The following is an 18,789-nucleotide window of genomic DNA, read 5'->3' as shown; positions in this document are numbered from 1 at the left end:
TTGTCAGTTCCTTCAATTTTAGCCTTTCTGGGTGAGAGTGTAATGGTATCTCATTTCACTTTATTTTGCATTTCTCTGATGACTACTGATGTTGAGTGCCTTTTCATAGACTTCTTGGCCATTTATGTAAATACTTTTTACAAGTTCTTTGCCCATTTTTAAAAAATCACCATGTGAGTCTTTTTCTTTTTGATATATATAATCTTTGCCAGTCTGTGATGAAGAGAAATTCTTAATTTTAATAAAGTCTAATATAACAATTATTTCTTTTATGGTTATGGTCAGATATTATTTCCTGTGGGTTTTTTCCCTAGAATACTGGTTCTCTAATTGTTTGGTCTCAGGATCCATTTATACTCCTAACTATTTCTGAGAACCTCAAAGATATTTTTGTTTATGTAAATTTTATCTATCAATATTTACTGTTAAAAGTAAAAAGGAGCCCTGGCCGGTTTGGCTCCACGTAAGAGCGGTGACCTGCGGTCCAGAGAGACCCGGGTTCGGTTCCCGCTAAGGGCACATACCTCGGTTGCAGTTTGTCCCCGGCCCTGGTTGGGTTGTGTGGGTGGCAGCCACTCGATGTGTCCCTTTCACATCGATGTTTCTTTCTCTCTCTCTCCCTCCCACTCTATCTGAACAAAATATCGAAAAATGTCGAGTGAGGATAAAAAAAATTTTTTTTTAATTAAAAAAATAGTAATAAAATGAAAATTTTTGAATATTAATTCATTTAAAGACAGCAATAAACTCATTACATAATATAATTTATTCTATGATTAAATTTTTACTTATTTATTTTTATTTATTTATTTTTTTTTAGTCCTCACCCGAGGACATTTTTTTTTGATATTTTGTTCAGCCCTGGCCAGTTTGGCTCAGCGGTTAGAGCATCGGCCTGCGGTCCGGAGAGACCCGGGTTCGGTTCCCGCTAAGGGCACGTACTTCGGTTGCAGTTTGTCCCCGGCCCTGGTTGGTCGTGTGGGTGGCGGCCACTTGATGTGTCCCTTCACATCGATGTTTCTCTCTCTCTCTCTCTTCCTCTCTCTCCCTCCCACTCTATCTGAACAAAAAATGGAAAAATATCCTCGGGTGAGGATAAAAAAAAAAAAAAGATATTTTGTTCAGATAGAGTGGGAGGGAGAGAGAGAGAAACATTGACGTGAAGGGACACATCGAGTGGTTGCCACCCACACGACCCAACCAGGGCCGGGAACAAACTGCAACCGAGGTACGTGCGCTTAGCGGGAACTGAACCCGGGTCTCTCTGGACCGCAGGCCGACGCTCTAACCGCTGAGCCAAACTGGCCAGGGCATGATTAAATTTTTAGTTATGTTATTTTCCCCCCCAAAAATTTTGAGAACAGTGACAGTGTTTTACATTTTTGCAAATCTATTTAACGTCTGGCTTAATGAAGGCAGATGAATTCTCAGATCACTTTCTGCCTTCCCTCTGCTGCAGTATGTATTTTGCGTGAAGTATATGAAGAAAATCTAGCCTTATAAAAATATGTAGTTGGAAAAGGGAGTAGCCTTCCCAGATAATTGTAGCTATTTTTTTTATATGTTTTAATTGATTTATTTTTAGAGAGAGAGGAAGGGAGATATAAATATCAATGTGAGAGAGATACATAACATCGATCAGCTGCCTCCTGCACACACCCTAGTGGGGATCAAGCCCGCAACCTGGGCATGTGTCCTGCCCAGGAATTGAACCAGGACCTCTCAGGCCATGGGACGACACTCAATCCACTGAGCCACACTGGACAGGCTGTAGCTCTTCTTCTTTGATACGATACCAAAACTCAACAAATGGTCGTTTCCCGAAGTTGCAATGTGGAATTTGATACCACATCAGTGACTTTTTCATGTTTTGTCATGTTAAAACACACCAGTCTATCTTATAGTTGATGGGTTTTTGTGTATCTTAAAATATGATTATTCTTTCTTTTTGTTCTGGTTATTGCAGCGAGACTGATGACCTGACACTGGCTCCTACACCCTACTTAACAGTAAAAATCCCCTGCATGGCTTTTTAAAGATATGTCATTAAAATCATTTTCCATCAAACATCTAACTAAATTGGAAAGCCAAAAAAACCTTTACGTAATTGCTATAACTTGCACATTCATCTTGGGGAGACTGAATTTATACATAGTGGTTGCATTTTTATGGGTTGTATACTCTTTAGAACACATTTGGGCTCCCTGTGTAATTAAAATATATGATACATCCATGACCTCTCTGTGAGAGGAGCGTGTGCAATAGTAGGAAAAACACTAAATACTTGCTAATCAGAACACTGAGTTTTAATCTACACTCCCAAAGAGCAGGAACAAAGAAAATATATTCATTTCCTATAGTACATTTGGGAGTAAATGATCCCTAAAGACGTTGTTTTACCTGCTTTAATTTTGGGATATATTTTACACATTTATAAGACAAAAACTTCAGGTGCAAATGAAATAAACACCTGAGTATCCGCTATCCAAGTCAGTAGTGTGTACCATTTTTAAAGGGTCCTCCTTGATATGACTTCCCTCCCTCCTAAGAAGTATCCATTATTCTGAACTTTGAGTTTATCATTTCCTTAATTTATCATTTTTACATTTGTAGGCTAGTCCTAAACAATATTGTTCGATTTATAAGCATTTAAGCTCTATCCTGCGCAAGTTCTTCTGCAACATGTTTTTTCCCCCTCAAACTTAATGCTGGTGAGAGGACCAAGCTGCTATGGCTGTAATGAAAGCTAATTCTTGTCCCAGAGTTCTGTGCTTCAGTTTCCTCCACTATAACATGCAAGGAGGAGAGTGGAGACTGAATCATCTCTCAGATCTGAAATTCTAATTTTACTTTTTATAATAGCATAGAAGTATATAGTTTGCTCTAAAAATATAGTGTTGATCATAATTATGATTTCTTCGAAGTTGACTCTGATCAGGAACACAATCTCCAAGGGAAATGTGTCATGGTTTCATTTTTCAGACACTTTGGCAAAATTTAAAGATTATTTGAATATAAGACTTTAGTTTTGCAAGAGAAGTCATTTTAATACTGGGTTTGATGTGGCATATGCAATGATCAGAAAACAGAATTCACAATGCAAAAATGCAAAGTTTATTTTCTTAAATAAAATACTATATTCATATCTATACAAATAATTATTACAACCATTAAAATGTTACATTTACCAATAAAAATTTCAAAACTTTAAACAAGAGCATGGTTCAGAATATTCACACCCTAATACAATGCATTTGTAAAAAGATGTCAAAATAAACAGGACCTATTCTTATTTACAACTGTAGGACAATCCTGATCATATTATACATATCTGCTCTGGACTCCATTACAAAACAAGTTAGTTCCCATTCGAATTATAAACCAGGTGATTTACAGTAATAGGACACAGTGCACAGCGGACATTGCTGGCATGAAAATAGATACAAATATTACACCATAGAAAGCACTACAGTTAGATTTTCTGGTGACTGCCCTACAGTAAGCTTCGCCCAGTGTATCTATAAATAGTTTGTGAAGGTAATTATATTCTCAGACTTTTCCACCTATTTTTTACCAAAATGTATATATATATGGCCTGCTAAAAGTGGAAGCAAATCTTTTCTTCACAGTAACACAACTGCAGCATTTTAAGCAACACTGTCTGGTCCCTTTCTTCTTGGAAGATCAACAGTTCAACTCCCCTTAAAGGTTACCAATATAATCAAGTCCAGTGCCTCAATGACCTCACAGATGAAAAATGGATTTAAGACTGAGCGGATGGGGAACAGAGATCCAGAAAAGTGAAGAGGGGATCTAGATGGAGTAAACATTAAGTTCCTATGACATAGTATGATGTATACCTGAACACACAACTGGGCCCACACACACAAAAATAACCTTTTTTTAAAAAGATTAAATCGCAAATAGTTAAGTTGTATGTCTCATGAAAGCTCTAATGATTGTGCAGTCATCCAAAATAACACCAATTTGGATATTATACCCAATATTTTCAAAGCAAGTTGGCTCATGTTTATGCAGCATCTGAATACATGCACAAGACACAAAAAGATTACAGTTGATGGGGCTTACACAAATCTAGAAATAAGAATGTTGGATGACCATCACATACAAGCTCTGAGTTTAAAAGGAGTCTTGCTTCTATCTAGTAAGTTTTTTACTAGATTAGAATCAGAGATGGCTCAGAGAATGATAAGGCAACAGTGAGAAACATCAGCTGTACGTGTCTTCCAGGTGTTTGATTAGCTGACATGTACCATCCGGGCTGGTCCTTGGCTATAACAGAGGAGTGGGTGAATAATATGTTCCAATGGCTGGTCTTGGGACCAGAGGCACAGTTTTGGGTAAAGTGCAGTACCAGGGAAGAGGCATGTGAGCAGAACTAGAAAGAAACTGTCCAAGAAGGTCCTCAACACTTCCTACTGGCATTTCTGGACTGCCTCACCTTACACCTGATGTCTCCCACAGACTCATGTAGAAACACTCTCAGGCTCACACAGGAAGTGTAGAATGCAGGGAAAAATATGGTTGAGTCCCCTAAAAAGATCCTTTTCTGTTGAACTCTGGTGAAGGAGAAACGGTAGCCAAACAGTAATCTCAAGAAACTATTTTCTGGCCTTTAGTGTACATATAGGTATCATAAAATCATCACTCACAGATTAACTTCACACTAGTTTCTCTGGCTATTACTACTGCTCTCTGGATGTACAAAATTACAGGCAATTATCTCCAGGAAAAGGCAGGGTTTATATAGACAACAGTTTTATAACAATGACTTCCAGGTCCCCAAGGATAGCAATCCAAGGCCATCTCTTGAGACCACCTTTGCCCTTTCTTCAGTCCTCCATTGGAGGTGGTGGGGGAGGCTCATTAGAACAAGAAACAGAGTTCTATGGCACATTAAATATTTTAAATCAATTTTGATTTACTTTTGTTTCAAGAAATTCTTATTGTCGCTTCATACAGTGGGAGACATAGTGGTTCCCAAAACCAGGAATTGGGAATCATTGATTTGGGAGCGTGACTTACTTCCTGTCTCACACTGACCCAAGAGATGGTGTGCCCAATTAATGTTTCAAGGCAAAGGAGAAATCATCGTGCTAGGGAAACGACCAGATTCCCTGCCACCTGTTTGACATGAAGCAGATGGAAGAAAATAAGAGCCTAGGTACCTATGTAACCTAGGAAGGATGCAGATAAGAAGATGCATATCTGTAAGTTTGACCCTTCTTCAAAATTTTAAAACTTACTCCCACTAAAATGCCTTCCCACATTTCTTTGGGGTATAACTTTCAGCCTCTCCAGGAAATGGCTAATGTTAGAAGGCAAGAGCAAGGCAAAGGAATTATCTTTAAAATAATTTTAAATATTTTATTTAAATAATTTTGTATTTTAAAGGGCTGATTTTAAAAGTTGAGCCTCACCGAAGTTCACCCTGACATGCTGCAAAATCCCCTCCTCATTCTTCCCTCTCCACAGTTCTGATGTGTAAGATTTTATAAAGCATGATGACTCTGGAATGCTCAGTCCTTACTTAGAAAAAGGTTGCCATCTCTGGTACCCCCAAAGGGTCTTACAGTAAAACAAAAATAAATTTCCTGAAGTGGTATAAAACATCCCCAAACAACCTGCTCGTACCAAAAAAAGAAAAAGAAATTACATCAAACTTGATTTGTTTTATCCATGATTGACACATTAAAAGTTTAAACATGATGAGAAATCTGAAAAATGTCACCTCATTAGAGTTACTGGGTTAAATGTTAAGAGAAATCGACGACTTTCTATAACTGATTCTACATGATTAGTAACACTAAAAGAGAAAAATGATTTAGTCAATGACTCTCAATTACAATTCATACATAAGTTTGTATATTTCCAGAAATTAAAACATTATTTGTAGAAATGGTTTTACATTCTATAGTCATATATTAGCAAGCCAAGAATAACATTAAATTTACTGTAACAAAAATTGACTATGCTCTCTGCCAATCCTTTGCCAAAAATTACATCCAGAGATTGCAAGGTACTAAAATAAATTCCACCCCAAAATCATGCAGCTCTAATGATCAAATACTTAATACTGCTGGTAAATCTCATACACTTGTGCTTTTATATCAAATAAGATTACTATGCTCTGAACACTTTCAGAATTGAGTTCTTATGTAAAATGACCTCACATATATATGCACATTTCTGTCAGATAATTAGAGCTACATGTGAGCAGGAGCCAAATTACTTGCAGATGGTCATTCCCTTCCTCAGGTGGTCAAACGAGCCTTACTTAGGGGTAAAGACTCATTTGGGATCAAAGTGTTACATGCCTGGAATGAAAGCTCTGAGAAATGTAAATGCTGCCTCTTGCCAGAGCTGAGCAGAAAAATGCAATCAGTGCAATAGAGAAGTATCTGGAAGTTCCAGGCTTTGAGGCCTTTGCAATGCAGTGTTCAAACTGAGTTTCTCCTTAGTTTGTTACCTTAGTTCCAATGATATTTCAGAGCCCCAAGTTCTTTAGAACTCACTAGCCACTGTGTGTGTGTGTGTGTGTGTGTGTGTGTGTGTGTGTGTAAGAGAGAGAGAGAGAGAGAATATAATAAATAGTAAATAGTCAATCACACTAAAAACTGTCCTCCTTGAATTTGGCAGATTGGACCTTTCAAGTACAAATAAAAACTTAAATGTTAAAGCTTAAAAATCAGTTAAGATAAAGAACAAGTCATAAATCTCACATTTTTTTTTTCTCAAAAATTTTAACTACTGTGTTTACCTGTGGTCTTGTTGAATAACTTATTCATGATGTTCTCCTATTCCTTCCTATGACCATCTTGAAGGGAGAAAATATGGAAACTTTTCTCACTGACAGTATTTTTTTTGTCCCCAGGAGGCTGCTCCAGTCGGCAGCCAGAACGGATGGGAAAGTTTGGTAAGAACAGTTGGAGAGGCACAGATGACCCTTTGCTGAGTCTTTAGAAGAGGTATGCACGGAGTTCACTGCTCTAACCAAGCCCTAGGAGGTTTAAGGAGGAAAAAACAAAAATGCTGGTCCTTGGGTTCACTTTGTTAACAGAGCAGAAAGAAAAATTTATATGCATCTCTCCCACTCCATCAATTTTTGGCAGAATATAACAACAAAAAGTAGTGGGCTTGAGAATATGAGCATATATTGTTGTTGACTTAGTTTAAGTTTTCAAAATTCAATATATGAATATATACATACATATATATTTTTAGATTATTAACTTCAGTGGGGCTTTTTAAAACCCCTACATCAAGTTTTTCTATACTTCAGCAGGTCTTGGTTCTCAATTTCCCATTTTTAGATGGCAGGCCTATTTTTAAACAACCAGTTTATACTTTAAAATCTATGTGTACACACATACTCACACATACACATGGACATATACAAAAACAATTTTCAAAGCACCATTTCACATCTACCATCAGGAAAAATAATGAACAAATTCATCTTCTTATTATAACTCTACTATAAAAAATAATAATGCAATATACAGTGCCATATTTTAAATATAAATATCAGTAAATGAAAATAAGGACAGAGCTTAAGACTTTGCAAAGACATATTTCAAAAGTAAGGCTCGCCCTGGCCAGTTTGGCTCAGTGGTTTGAGCGGTGGCCTGAGGACTGAAGGGTCTCAGGTTCGATCCCCAGACAAGGGCATGTATCTGTGCTGCAGGTTGGATCCCCAGGCCTGGTCAGTGTAGGAAACAACCAATCAATGTCTCTCACATATTGATGTCTCTCTCTCTCTCTCTCTCCCCCTCCCTCCCTTCCTCTCTATCTAAAAGTCAATAGAAAAATATCCTCAGGTGAGGATTAACAACAACAAAAAAGTGAGGCTCAAGATCAATAAGTGGAATGAAGAGAGAATACAAAAACAAAACTCAACTGATGAAACAGCAATCTTTAACTAAACACATGCAAAACTTCACAATACAACTACTCTATCCTATGGTCTGATGCAAAATGCAAGCACAAAATGGAGAATATTTATGTACTTTCCTTTCAATTTTCTATCTTTAAGGCTGTTTAAGGAAGACCTTTGCTTAAAGGATTTTGGCACATTAAAGGATAACATGGTTCCCTAACATGAAATTCAGATAATTTATTCATTGTTATAATTAAGAAAGAAGCCTCTACATAAACCAAATCTTGGGAATAAAGGCTGATTAAACAACTCATTTATTTGCTAACTGCTTGACTTTAACCATGGATATTCATTCTATGTTAATTCAACACCTGCCATGGGTAAGAAACTGTTCAAGATGCTTACATCAACCCGCATTTGGTTATGAGCCAATATGTTCTATTGAACTTTCTGTACTTTGGGAGAACAACTCAACTATTTCATTTTACAAATGTTCAACAATCAAGTTCAAAATCTAGATTCCTTCCTACTATCCAACACACGCTAAGATGATCTCCCCCAACTTCCAGCTGATTAATATTTAGGGAATATAACAATACATATCACTTGAAAATGCAAATCTCCTTGGAAAATTTAAAAAGCACATCATGCAATTAAAAAATGAAAGATAATTTGTTTTTACAACCCAGTATTCACATCATCTCTGACACAGATGCCCTATACTCAGAAAAAAACTGAAAATTGATTATATAAACACAAAGACATATACACACATACAATCTCTCTCTCCATGTGCATGTATGTGTGCATGCACACACAAATACATTTGTAATCTCACCTGTTACATTTACATTTAGTCTATCAGTATTTAAACAGCTGAACTGCAGTCATGACCTAAAATATGGCTTATGTTGTGGGCAGGTCGGTTTGAGGACTGCTTGGAAGAGTCAGAGGCAGAAGAGTTTGCGATTGTAAGCAAAGGTGACATTGCTGAGCCATCAGGAAGAGCTGTAGCTATTTCTGGAAACAAAGATGTCATATTAAAATTGGATAAGTGAGAGTTGGTCATATGCATTGGTGGCATATCAGGGAGAAGAGGAAAACTTGGTTGAGCAAAACCAACAGGTCTTGGAGGAGATAAAATTGATCCAAATCGGTTATTTAAACTTCCACTGTTTACCTTCTCTGTGCTAGGATTTGAGAACATTTGATTAGAAAAATAGGGGATCGAAATATCATTGGACAGTGTAGGGTGAGCAGGAGAGTATGAGGGATAGAAGGAAGGTAGAGTATTTTGGGGGTCTACAGGGATGAGAGCTGGAGTTCGAGTGGCACTAGGTTGAGTAACCTGTGGAATGAAAGAAGTATTAGCATTTATTGGTGGATTCATGCCACCCTCAGGAATAAAAGGAAAGCCAAAATTTTGTGATAGTGTATGCTGGTCAGGTGCTGAATTATCATTAGGTACTTGTGGGCTATCAGGCATGAAACGAACAATACTTCCTCTCTTCTCTGTAGTGGGCTGTTGGCGTCCAAGAATCATACTGCCACTAGCAGATAGAGGAAGATGGGGAAGACTTGGATCAAAGACATTACTATGCCTTTGGTTTCCAGAACGATTCCTTTCAGGCTGACGAATTTTGGAACCACTGCTGTCTTGCAAGGGATGCCTTGATCGCTGGGGAACTGAAGAATTCGTTTGACGTACAGGAGGCCCTTGATCAGCATTTCCATGAGACACAGATAGATGTGGCAAAGCGGGCCTTGCAACACCATGCATGTTCGTTGTGACTGGAGGGTTCATGTGGCCCTTGGTCCCATGACTGTCAGTAATCCTCATGGGATTGGACTTCTGTACAGAAACATTGGGACTTGTGTTTCGACCTTGAATATCTCCTGAGGAAGAAGAACTTGAAAAGGGAATATTCAAGGTGCTGTTCCTGGTGTTAATTGCACCTAGGGACATGTCACAACTTTCCCTATTCTGATTCTCACTCTCTCTTCTAATATGGACACTTTCATGAGTTGGAGGACAACTATATTCAATTGCAGAGGATGGACCACACTGTGCATTCCTCTGACGTTCTGAGAGTGATCTCTGGCTCCCAATGACCTGATCACCAAGGTGAGGGGCAAGCAGACTCTGCATGAAACTTTGATGACATGTGTTTTCACTGTCCCTTGGTGGGATAGCATTTGCTGTTGGGATGCTCTGAACCGGAGGATAAGGTAATCTCTTTTGGCGGTCAATTGGTGGTGGACCAGGGTTTTGACTAATTCGAAAAGCCTGAGACTGCATAGTCCTCAATGATGATACAGAGTTACCTATTTCATTATTTCTTGAAGATTGTATTTCAAAATTACTCTGAGGCTGTTGAATGGCTCCAGTTGGTTTAAATGTCTGACAGTCAGAAAGGCGGATGTCTGAGGCAACAGTATGGTCAACGCGACCCTGCATATTATGAATGGCCAAACTCTTATTTCTCGGTACATCAAGATAACTTCTCATTTCAAGCTGATCTGAAACTCTAGAACCCTGGATCGATATACCCATTCTCTGCTCTGAATTAGAAGATGTCTTTCCAATGAGTGCTTCGGCAGAATAACTTGAAACTCTATTTCTCTCTGGTCTGTGTGGAGTACAGGTCATGTCTGAAGGTCTAGTCACAATACTTGGTTGGGACACCATCTGCTGCTCTATGCCTCTTGATGTCAAGAGCCTCTGCATTGGGTTATGCCCAGATACATGTTCAGAAGAAACCCCTGAGCCTTGCTGCCTGCCTGCAACCTCCTGCTGCTGGTGCAAGATATCTTGATTGAGATGGTTCTGGGGATGGTTCTGGTGGTTCCGGCTAGTTGAAGGGTTTTCACAACTCTTCTCTGACTGGGAGCTTCCAAAGTGTTGCTGCATCTGCTGTTGTATCTGCTGATGGTGGGGATGTGGCTGACCACTCTTGGGTCGGGATTGGTCAGTCCCATGGTGCTTCGGTTGTAAGGAAAGCTGTGACGCCTGAGTGCCCTGAACAAGATTCCTCTTCTTCTGCATCTGAACTTCCTGTTGCAGGGTTCTCTGTTGGTGGACATTATGGGACTGAGAGTGGACAGAGCTCTCTGCATGAGGTATGTGATGCTGCAGTTGATATAAGTGATGCCTCTCTCGTAACTGCCCTGCTTGCTGCTGCTGCTGCTGCTGCTGCTGCTGCTGCTGCTGCTGCTGTTGCTTTAAGTAGAGATGGTTACTATGCAGGTGAGACACTCCTTGAGCTGGAACATGCTGTTGCAGGGCCTGTAGATGTTGACTGGCCTGGGTTTGCTGCTGCTCAGCAACTGAAGGCTGAGAACCGCACTGAACTTCAGTTTGCCTCAATGCAGGGGCCACAAAGTTATTACTAGGTGGAAATAATCGTGTAAGGCCATCTCCATGTGCTGGGTTGCTAATAGGCACAACTGAGTTTGAAGAGTTGGGAGGGATCTGACTAACCATCATTTGAGTTTGATCAGAAATGCTGTCTGGAGTTCGGGTCATCAGTGACATACCTTCAAGCCTGAGGGGGGCCGGTTGACAATGCTTTTGACGTTTAGCTGAAGACAGTAGAAGGTCATCTTGGACAGCACGCTTAGCAGAGTCTTTACGGCTTTCTTGACTTGGCTTTAAGAGTGGCTCTTGAATCTGTGGAGTTGGTACAGTACCAGTCACAGTGTTTAGTTGTTCTTGGGAATATTCAGTCATCAGAGATGGTCCAGGAGGCTGACTGCCATAGGAACCAGGTGAAACAGTCAGGTTGACTGTAGCAGAAACAGGTGTTTGCTCTGAAGTTTGGGATAATCCCGCACAGCTGACAAGAGGATGGCTGATGCTGCTCTGATGGATAAGATTATTCACACTTAAACTGGTGATGCTTGGTGGCTGAGAAGTCAAAACCTGCAAAGAGGCATTTGATGTTTTAATTCCTACAGAACAACTTGGTTTTTCAAGGGGCCTGTCCACAGATGCTTCAGTTGAATCCTGAGAATTAAATTCATTTGGTGTTGCTTCTGCCTGACCTGGGCCATTCTCTTTAGAGATCTGCGTCTTGAAAGGCTGGTCTCCCTCTAAAGATGGTGCTTCGGAAGGCTTTGAAGTAACTTCCCTTATATCAGCCTGGGTGCCAGCTCTTCCCTTCTCGAGGTTCTCCTGGTCAAAAATAGCTCTTGCTGCAAGAGCGACTATATCAGTTTGCTCTACAAAGGTACAGCTGTCACACGTATTAGTTGTTACATTGCTGGTGACATCCTCTCTAGTTGTTTCAGGAAGCATGGATGCAACTGAGAAACTACGACTACTGCCAGAGCTGGTTGACATGGGAGAGTCAGCCTGCCTGCTGGTGAGCAAAGAGCCATGAATAACCTCCTGATCGGGGATGCAGGAGTGATGCTGTCCTGGATCTCTGTCATCGCTGCTCATCAGTAACAGCTCCTGTTTGGGATGTAAATCAACACTTGAATCAACCATTTTAGAATTTTCTGAAGAAAAGTCAGGATGGCCCACCTGGACTGAAAGAGATGATTTCTGAGGGTCTTTTTCTTTAGCAAGACCAGATAGCAATGCAGTTAAACCTTGCTCCTTTAAGAGACCTGTGGTTTGCATTCTATCTGATGAATCTTGCTCAACTCTGCAAGGTTCAGCAATGATTTCTACCTCAGAAACACAGTCAGTACTTGTAGTGCTCGTGGTAGATGACAAACCAGAAACCTGAGAAACCAAAACGTGGGGATCATTTGGAGATGGAATTAACACATTGGCTGAAGTCCAGGATTTGGCAGCATCTGACAATGCCAAATTAGTTGGTGGCTTATCTTGAGATGACTCTCGTTGCACTATGGGAGCAGAATCTTTGGATTTTGCTGGGGCCACTGCAAAATGTTCACTTGTTACAGATTCTTGGGGGGGTGAGTTAGACTCTTCTGCTGACTTAGATTTGGGTATAGACTCAGGTATCACTGATTCCGAATTCAGAACATCCAAAGAATGTGAACCAGAAACACTCACAGTACTTTCTGCCTGGGACACAGTGACAGATGGCAACACAAGAGGGGGGCTTTCCAGCAGTCCATCATGACTGGGTGGCTCTGCTGCACCTTCGGTGCCAGGGCAGTCCGCCTTGCCCACATCTCTGGCTGGATTCAGGGGGCATGCCGACTTGTTAGCTGATACGTGTTTCTTGACACCTGGCTTCTTATTCAACCGTTTTGACTTCACGCTAGACAAACAAGCTACAGTGTTTACCGAGGGAGTAGTCACTAGATTATAAATACTGGGTAGTGTGGCTGCATTATCTGCTGTCATGGGAGATGCTACAGTTGCTGTTAATGAAACACAGTTAGTTGGGGTGGTCTGACTATTTGCAGCAGTTTGAGGATTGGCAGGCTGGCTAATGGACAATTGTACACAGCTTTGCCCAGCCATCTGTGATATGCTTTGATTGAGGCTAGCCAAAGCGCCAAATGTATTCAGGGCAACATTGGTATTTGGATCTTCGCTGGTGGTTGGTTGAATAATTTGCATAGGGTTTTGGGTTGTAGTTCCTGATGAAGACATCACAGGCTGCAAAGCAAAGAGCTGTCCATTTAAAGAAATGGTTTGAGGCTGTTGTTGATTCGACATGGTAACAGAAAAAGTTTGTGTTGAATTAGATGTTGATAAAGATGAAGGTCTTGGTAGTATGTGGACAAGATGCTTTCCACCAAAAGTCTGTGGGGTTGAAACATTTTGCATGGAGTTAGACCCTATTATAGCATTGGCTCCATTGACAGGGAGTCGAACTGAACCAGGAGGTGGAGCCGAGAGGAGTGGCAAAGGATTCTGATTAGCTGCCTGTATGATCACTATCTGTTGACCTACAGTCTGGCTGGGAACCTCTGCCCGCATCACTGTTGGGCATGGAGTGGTGCTGGGTGGCTGAAGAATGATAACATTTTGATTAGCTGGAGTTGCGTTAACGGCTGTCCCCACTGGCTGAGCCATCTGAATCACTTGCATTGCTGAATTCAATGGAAGGATATTTTGGGGGGGCTGAGATTTCACTTGTGGCTGGGCAATTAGTGGCTGCATAGGTAAAGATGGACAGGAAGGCAAGGTCACAACTACTTGCTCAATTGGCTGCCCATCTGCTGGAAAGGAATTATTCAGGTTGACGCCTGCAGCCACCTGTCTACTGTGCATGGTTATGGTAGGGCTAGTCCCAGACTCATTTACTACTGGGGTCACAGAAGATGGTGCCTGGCTTAAGGGCTGAACAGTGTTTCCTGCCAGTTGCAAAGTAGTCCACGTTGTCTGCGTGTTTCCAGCTGAGGAAATCCGGGTAAGGCTATTAATGTTTTTCAAATCTGAAGCACTAACAGTTGAAGAAGGCAAAGAACAAGAAAGAGTCCAACCATTACCCAACGGGTTTGCAGAAAGACTGCTTACAGGAGTGGTGGTCTTCCCTCCTCCAGGGGCAGATGGGGCCACCACTGCGGTAACACTTACTGAGTCTGCACCCTTGCTGACACTCACTGGACAAGAATCCCCTGCGGATCTGGGAGGCTGGGAGCAGACTGTGGTGGTAACTGAAACAACGAAGGTAGTCTGCAAATCGCTTCTGAAATCCTGTATGCTCGGGCAGGACTTGCCTCCATGGTTCACTTTAGTGGCAGTTGCTGAGGAGCTGGAGGGGACGCTTGTGGCACAAGGGACCGTTTTCTTCAACAATTTGGGGTTTTCTTGCCCATTCTTATTTTCTGAAGAATTTTGATCATTTACACTTGTGTGCAAGGAACGATGCTGGTGAGCGTCAGGCCCAGCGGGAACAGCAACCAGGGAGCTGCCAGTGGCACCAGGCACACTCGGTTCGCTCTCGGAGGTGGCAAGCTCGAGAAGATTTTGAGCAGGAACGGTAGCCGGAAGACAAAGAGGAACAGGCTGGTTGGCAGCCAATGCAGAAACTGTGGTCTGATGCCATGGCTTGTTTTCAGGAGGGTAAACTCCAGAAATAGACACAGGAGTCACAAGATTGCAAGTCCTCTGTACTGGCACGACATTGGCGGTTTGCTTTTGTAAATTATGACCAACATTAAAGGTTATCCCCTGAACAGCTGTTCCCTGGCTGTTTCCACCAGGCTGACTCCCATTGGAATAAACAATGATATTTTTTTGAACCTGGTCACTGGGAATAACAACAGAGACCTTTGAGTTTCTAAGATTTCCTTTCCAGTGGACTGTGGGATCATCATATAAGCATATGTCATTAGCTTTCAGTAATTCAATATATCGGCCATTTTCTTTTTGAATTTCTTCCAGTTGTTTACGTAGCTTTTTAATTTCTTCAGCTATAACATTAAAAATAAAAATTAAACAATTACCTGTAAATGTCAGTATTTACAATAACTTAAGAACTATACTAAAACTACTGAAATCTCACTCTAGCACTCTAAACACTTCAATTGAAAATCTTCAGCTATTTCCTAACACAAGCTTTCTTCTTTTTAGAATGGTATCTCAAACCTCTATCCTATATTTTAAAAGTATATATATTTAAAGGTCAAAAATTACTCATAATATAGAAATCTTAAAATTCCCAATTCATGCCCTGGCCGGTCTGGCTCAGCGGTTAGAGCGTCAGCCCGCAGACCAATGAGTCACGGGTTCGATTCCAGTCAAGGGCACATACCTTGGTTGCAATTCGTCCCTGGCCCTGGTTGGGGTCATGTGGGAGACAGTCACTTGATGTGTCTCTTTCACGTCAATGTTTCTCTTTCTCTCTCTCTTCCTCTCTCTCCCTCCCACTCTATCTGAACAAAAATGGGGAAAAAATGTCCTCAGGTGAGGATAAAAAAAACACAAATAAACAAACAAGCAAAAAATCCCCAATTCAAAACTTTCCGATAGGGAAGCTACAAAAGTAAAGCAAGGGGAGACACACTGTTATCATGGTAACACACTAGGAAAATAACACTGAATATCAATATAACAGCATTTAAATGCTACAACAGCTAACATCATTTAAGGTGGTAACAGATCATCTATTTTATAAATGGCTTTAAACTAGTTTCTAATCAACCCTTCGAAGCAACAGAGACCAAGCAGAACCTGCAGGAAGGAAAGTGGGAGAGCACAGAGGAAAGCGTCGACGATGACACCCGCATCTTCCTTGGCAGGGCCGATGTGTGCGCGCTACTGAGCAATGAAGACGCCTGTCACACCCTGTTCCTTTCTAAGGGAGACAGCCTCACCCATGGATCTTACACACACGGCTGCCTGGGCTGCTGCTATTTATGCTCTGTAACCCCATCCATTCCTACCTGCCTTGCCGCAGGGGTGGGTACTCTCCTACTCCCTCTGCCCAGGCCCTTTGAGGTGCCTGAAATGAACGGTTCTATCCTGACAAGGATGAGCTGAGACTAGCAGATTATTTTCCTCAGATGTCTAAACTAGGAGACACAGAAAAAAATGCCATGTGCCATAGACATTAGAAATTTAAAAATTATTATGGACCAAATAATAATGGTTGTTCTCACTTATTGCACACTTACTATATGCCTGGCACTTTTCATTCATTGTCTCACTTAATAACAACAACAATAACAACCATAACAGATAACAGTTATCAAACATTGACTCTGTCCCAGACTTTAAGTGTTTTACCAGAATTACCTTTTACTCTCATAACAACCACGAGATGGGAACTACCTATCGTCATCACGATTTTCAGATGTGAGAAACAGGCTCAGCGTAGTTACATAATGTGTCTAAAATCAACCTGACAGATGCTATGATTATCCTCATTTTAAGATAAGGAAACTGAGACTTGGAGAGATTAAGTAACTGACGAGAGGTACAGAATGACAAATGAAACCGAAACACAAACCCAGGTGGGACTGACTCCCACAGCCATTGCTCTGACCACTGTTCTCGACTGTCATGTGGACGGTGAGTATGTGAAGGAAATGTTGGGAGATGAAAAGAAGAGACAGCAGATGCACAAAGAGAGAACCAAAGAAAGGATGACAACATAGGTGATAACTGTCACATGGAAGCTGCCTCACTCGTTGCTCCAACCCCCGACCTGGCTGTTCAGCTTTTCCTGAGCCCCATGCAAGTTGTGTTTATTCAATAGTTTCCCATTTCCCTAAGGTAACTTGACTGCCTCATTCTCTGGGCTGTGAAACCAAAACCCTCACTAGAAAAGTCTACACATCTTGCCCGGTCGGTGTGGCTCACTGGTTGAGCATCAGTCCATGCACCAAGAGGTCACCGGTTCGATTCCCGGTCAGGGCACATGCCCAGGTTGTGGGACCGATCCGCAGTGGGGGGCATGCAGGAGGCGGCCAATCGATGTTCTCTCTCATCGATGTTTCCATCTCCCTTCCTCTCTAAACAATAAAGAAAAACATTTTTTAAAAAAAGACTACACATCATTCCAGCCTTAACATCCCTTTTATGGGGTGCCCCAGAATGGTAACCAAACATATATTATGTATCTCACTACCTGACAGCATCATAAACAGGGCCTGGGCTGTGAAAAACAGCTGACCTAGCTGAGGGGATAAGTTGTTATCTAACCGAAAGTAAACAAGGAAATTCTGCAGGCTGACCTTTCGAATATGCTTTCCAATATCCTTCACCCTTCTTATAAACACAACCCAGCATGGCTCCCACCTCCACAAATTCTGCCTTTGTTTCTCTCCTTTTAATGTGACCTTCTGAGTTGTTGCAGAAATTTCTCTCTGCTCTTGTCAGAGCCATAAATAAAGGACAAATCAAACTGGCCTACCACTCTGAGCTTTACACTTGCGTGTGATATTTTTCTTTTCAGTTGTTACAAGGAAACTCATTCTTCAGTTCAAGTGGAAAAAGGAGAACTAATTTGATAACATAAAAAGACTCACCTTGATCTAAAGATCAAATATCATTCAATGATCAGGCAGTCTGATGCATATGTCACATGTAATATAAACAATGTGAATGGAGTGTTTGGTCTTTGGCACAGGCATATCTTTATCATATCTTTATCTTTTTAAGTTACACTGAGCAGGATTCCCCCCATATCCTTGTATGGGCTTCCCCTAGCTAGAAGATCCAACTAGAATAAAGGAGATCCAGCATTATTTATACCATGAGTTAAGCAAACATGAAAAACACAGACAAGTCCAAAATAAAAGTCATGTATGCCTGCAAGATTAGAATTGCTCACAGAAGGAGAAAAGAGGTAAACTAATACGAATTTATCTGCAACACTATTCTCCCAGACCCATAAACGCGCAGTCTTAATGACGTCTGTGGGCAAAAAAGCCTTTGTATCCTAACGTAGGTTGCACTGTGACACAAAGTCCTGAACATTGAAGAAGAAAAAAAGTAAGAAAAAATATTTACCTTGTTCATTGTTTCCTCCGTTAAGCAGGAGTTCATCATTTTGCCTTTTCAATTCTGTTATATATTTAAAGGCTTGGTCCAGGATCATATTCTTGCTCTGCCAAAGAAAATTAATCATTTAAAAGTTTCACTGAAAGGTAAGAACTTGCCAGAAGAAACCTCAAGCATTGGTTTTATCACACCTATGTGATATGTATCTTTTAAATTTTTTAAATGCACCATATTCAAAAGCTTCTATGTTCATCTTTCATTTACTAAGTATTTACTGAGTATGTAGTAGGTGTCAGGCTCTGTCCTAGGCACTAGGGATATAATAAACAAAACAGAAAAAGTTCCTGATCTTTGCTAAGTATTGTGGAGAAAACTAAAGCAAAGTAAGGAGAGGCCAGACAGATGGCAGAAATTACTCTATGTATGAACTGAATGTCTGTGTTCCCCTACAATTCACCTTGAAACTCAAACCCCTGCTGTGATGGTATCTGGAGGTTGGGCCTTTGGG

General features: G+C 40.9%; 1 protein-coding gene across 2 annotated transcripts in view; it reads right to left on the bottom strand.

Annotated features, from left to right (window-relative positions):
* Nucleotides 1-3,193: 3,193 nt before the first annotated feature.
* USF3 (upstream transcription factor family member 3) overlaps nucleotides 3,194-18,789 on the bottom strand; it is a 29,974-nt gene continuing 14,378 nt past the window's right edge. For both annotated transcript variants that reach the window (XM_036243862.1, XM_036243863.1), the window contains exons 6-8: nucleotides 18,291-18,387; nucleotides 8,739-15,247; nucleotides 3,194-7,021 (exon numbers count right to left, since the gene is read on the bottom strand). In XM_036243862.1, coding sequence (XP_036099755.1) covers nucleotides 8,769-15,247; nucleotides 18,291-18,387 — 6,576 coding nt within the window. In that variant the 3' untranslated portion in view covers nucleotides 3,194-7,021; nucleotides 8,739-8,768. The remainder of the gene's footprint in view (nucleotides 7,022-8,738; nucleotides 15,248-18,290; nucleotides 18,388-18,789) is intronic.

This window comes from Molossus molossus, unplaced genomic scaffold (genome assembly GCF_014108415.1).
Source record: "Molossus molossus isolate mMolMol1 unplaced genomic scaffold, mMolMol1.p scaffold_m16_p_5, whole genome shotgun sequence".
Taxonomy (NCBI): Eukaryota; Metazoa; Chordata; class Mammalia; order Chiroptera; family Molossidae; genus Molossus; species Molossus molossus.
Note: the sequence above shows the minus strand (reverse complement) of the source record. Positions and strands in the feature narration are given on the sequence as shown.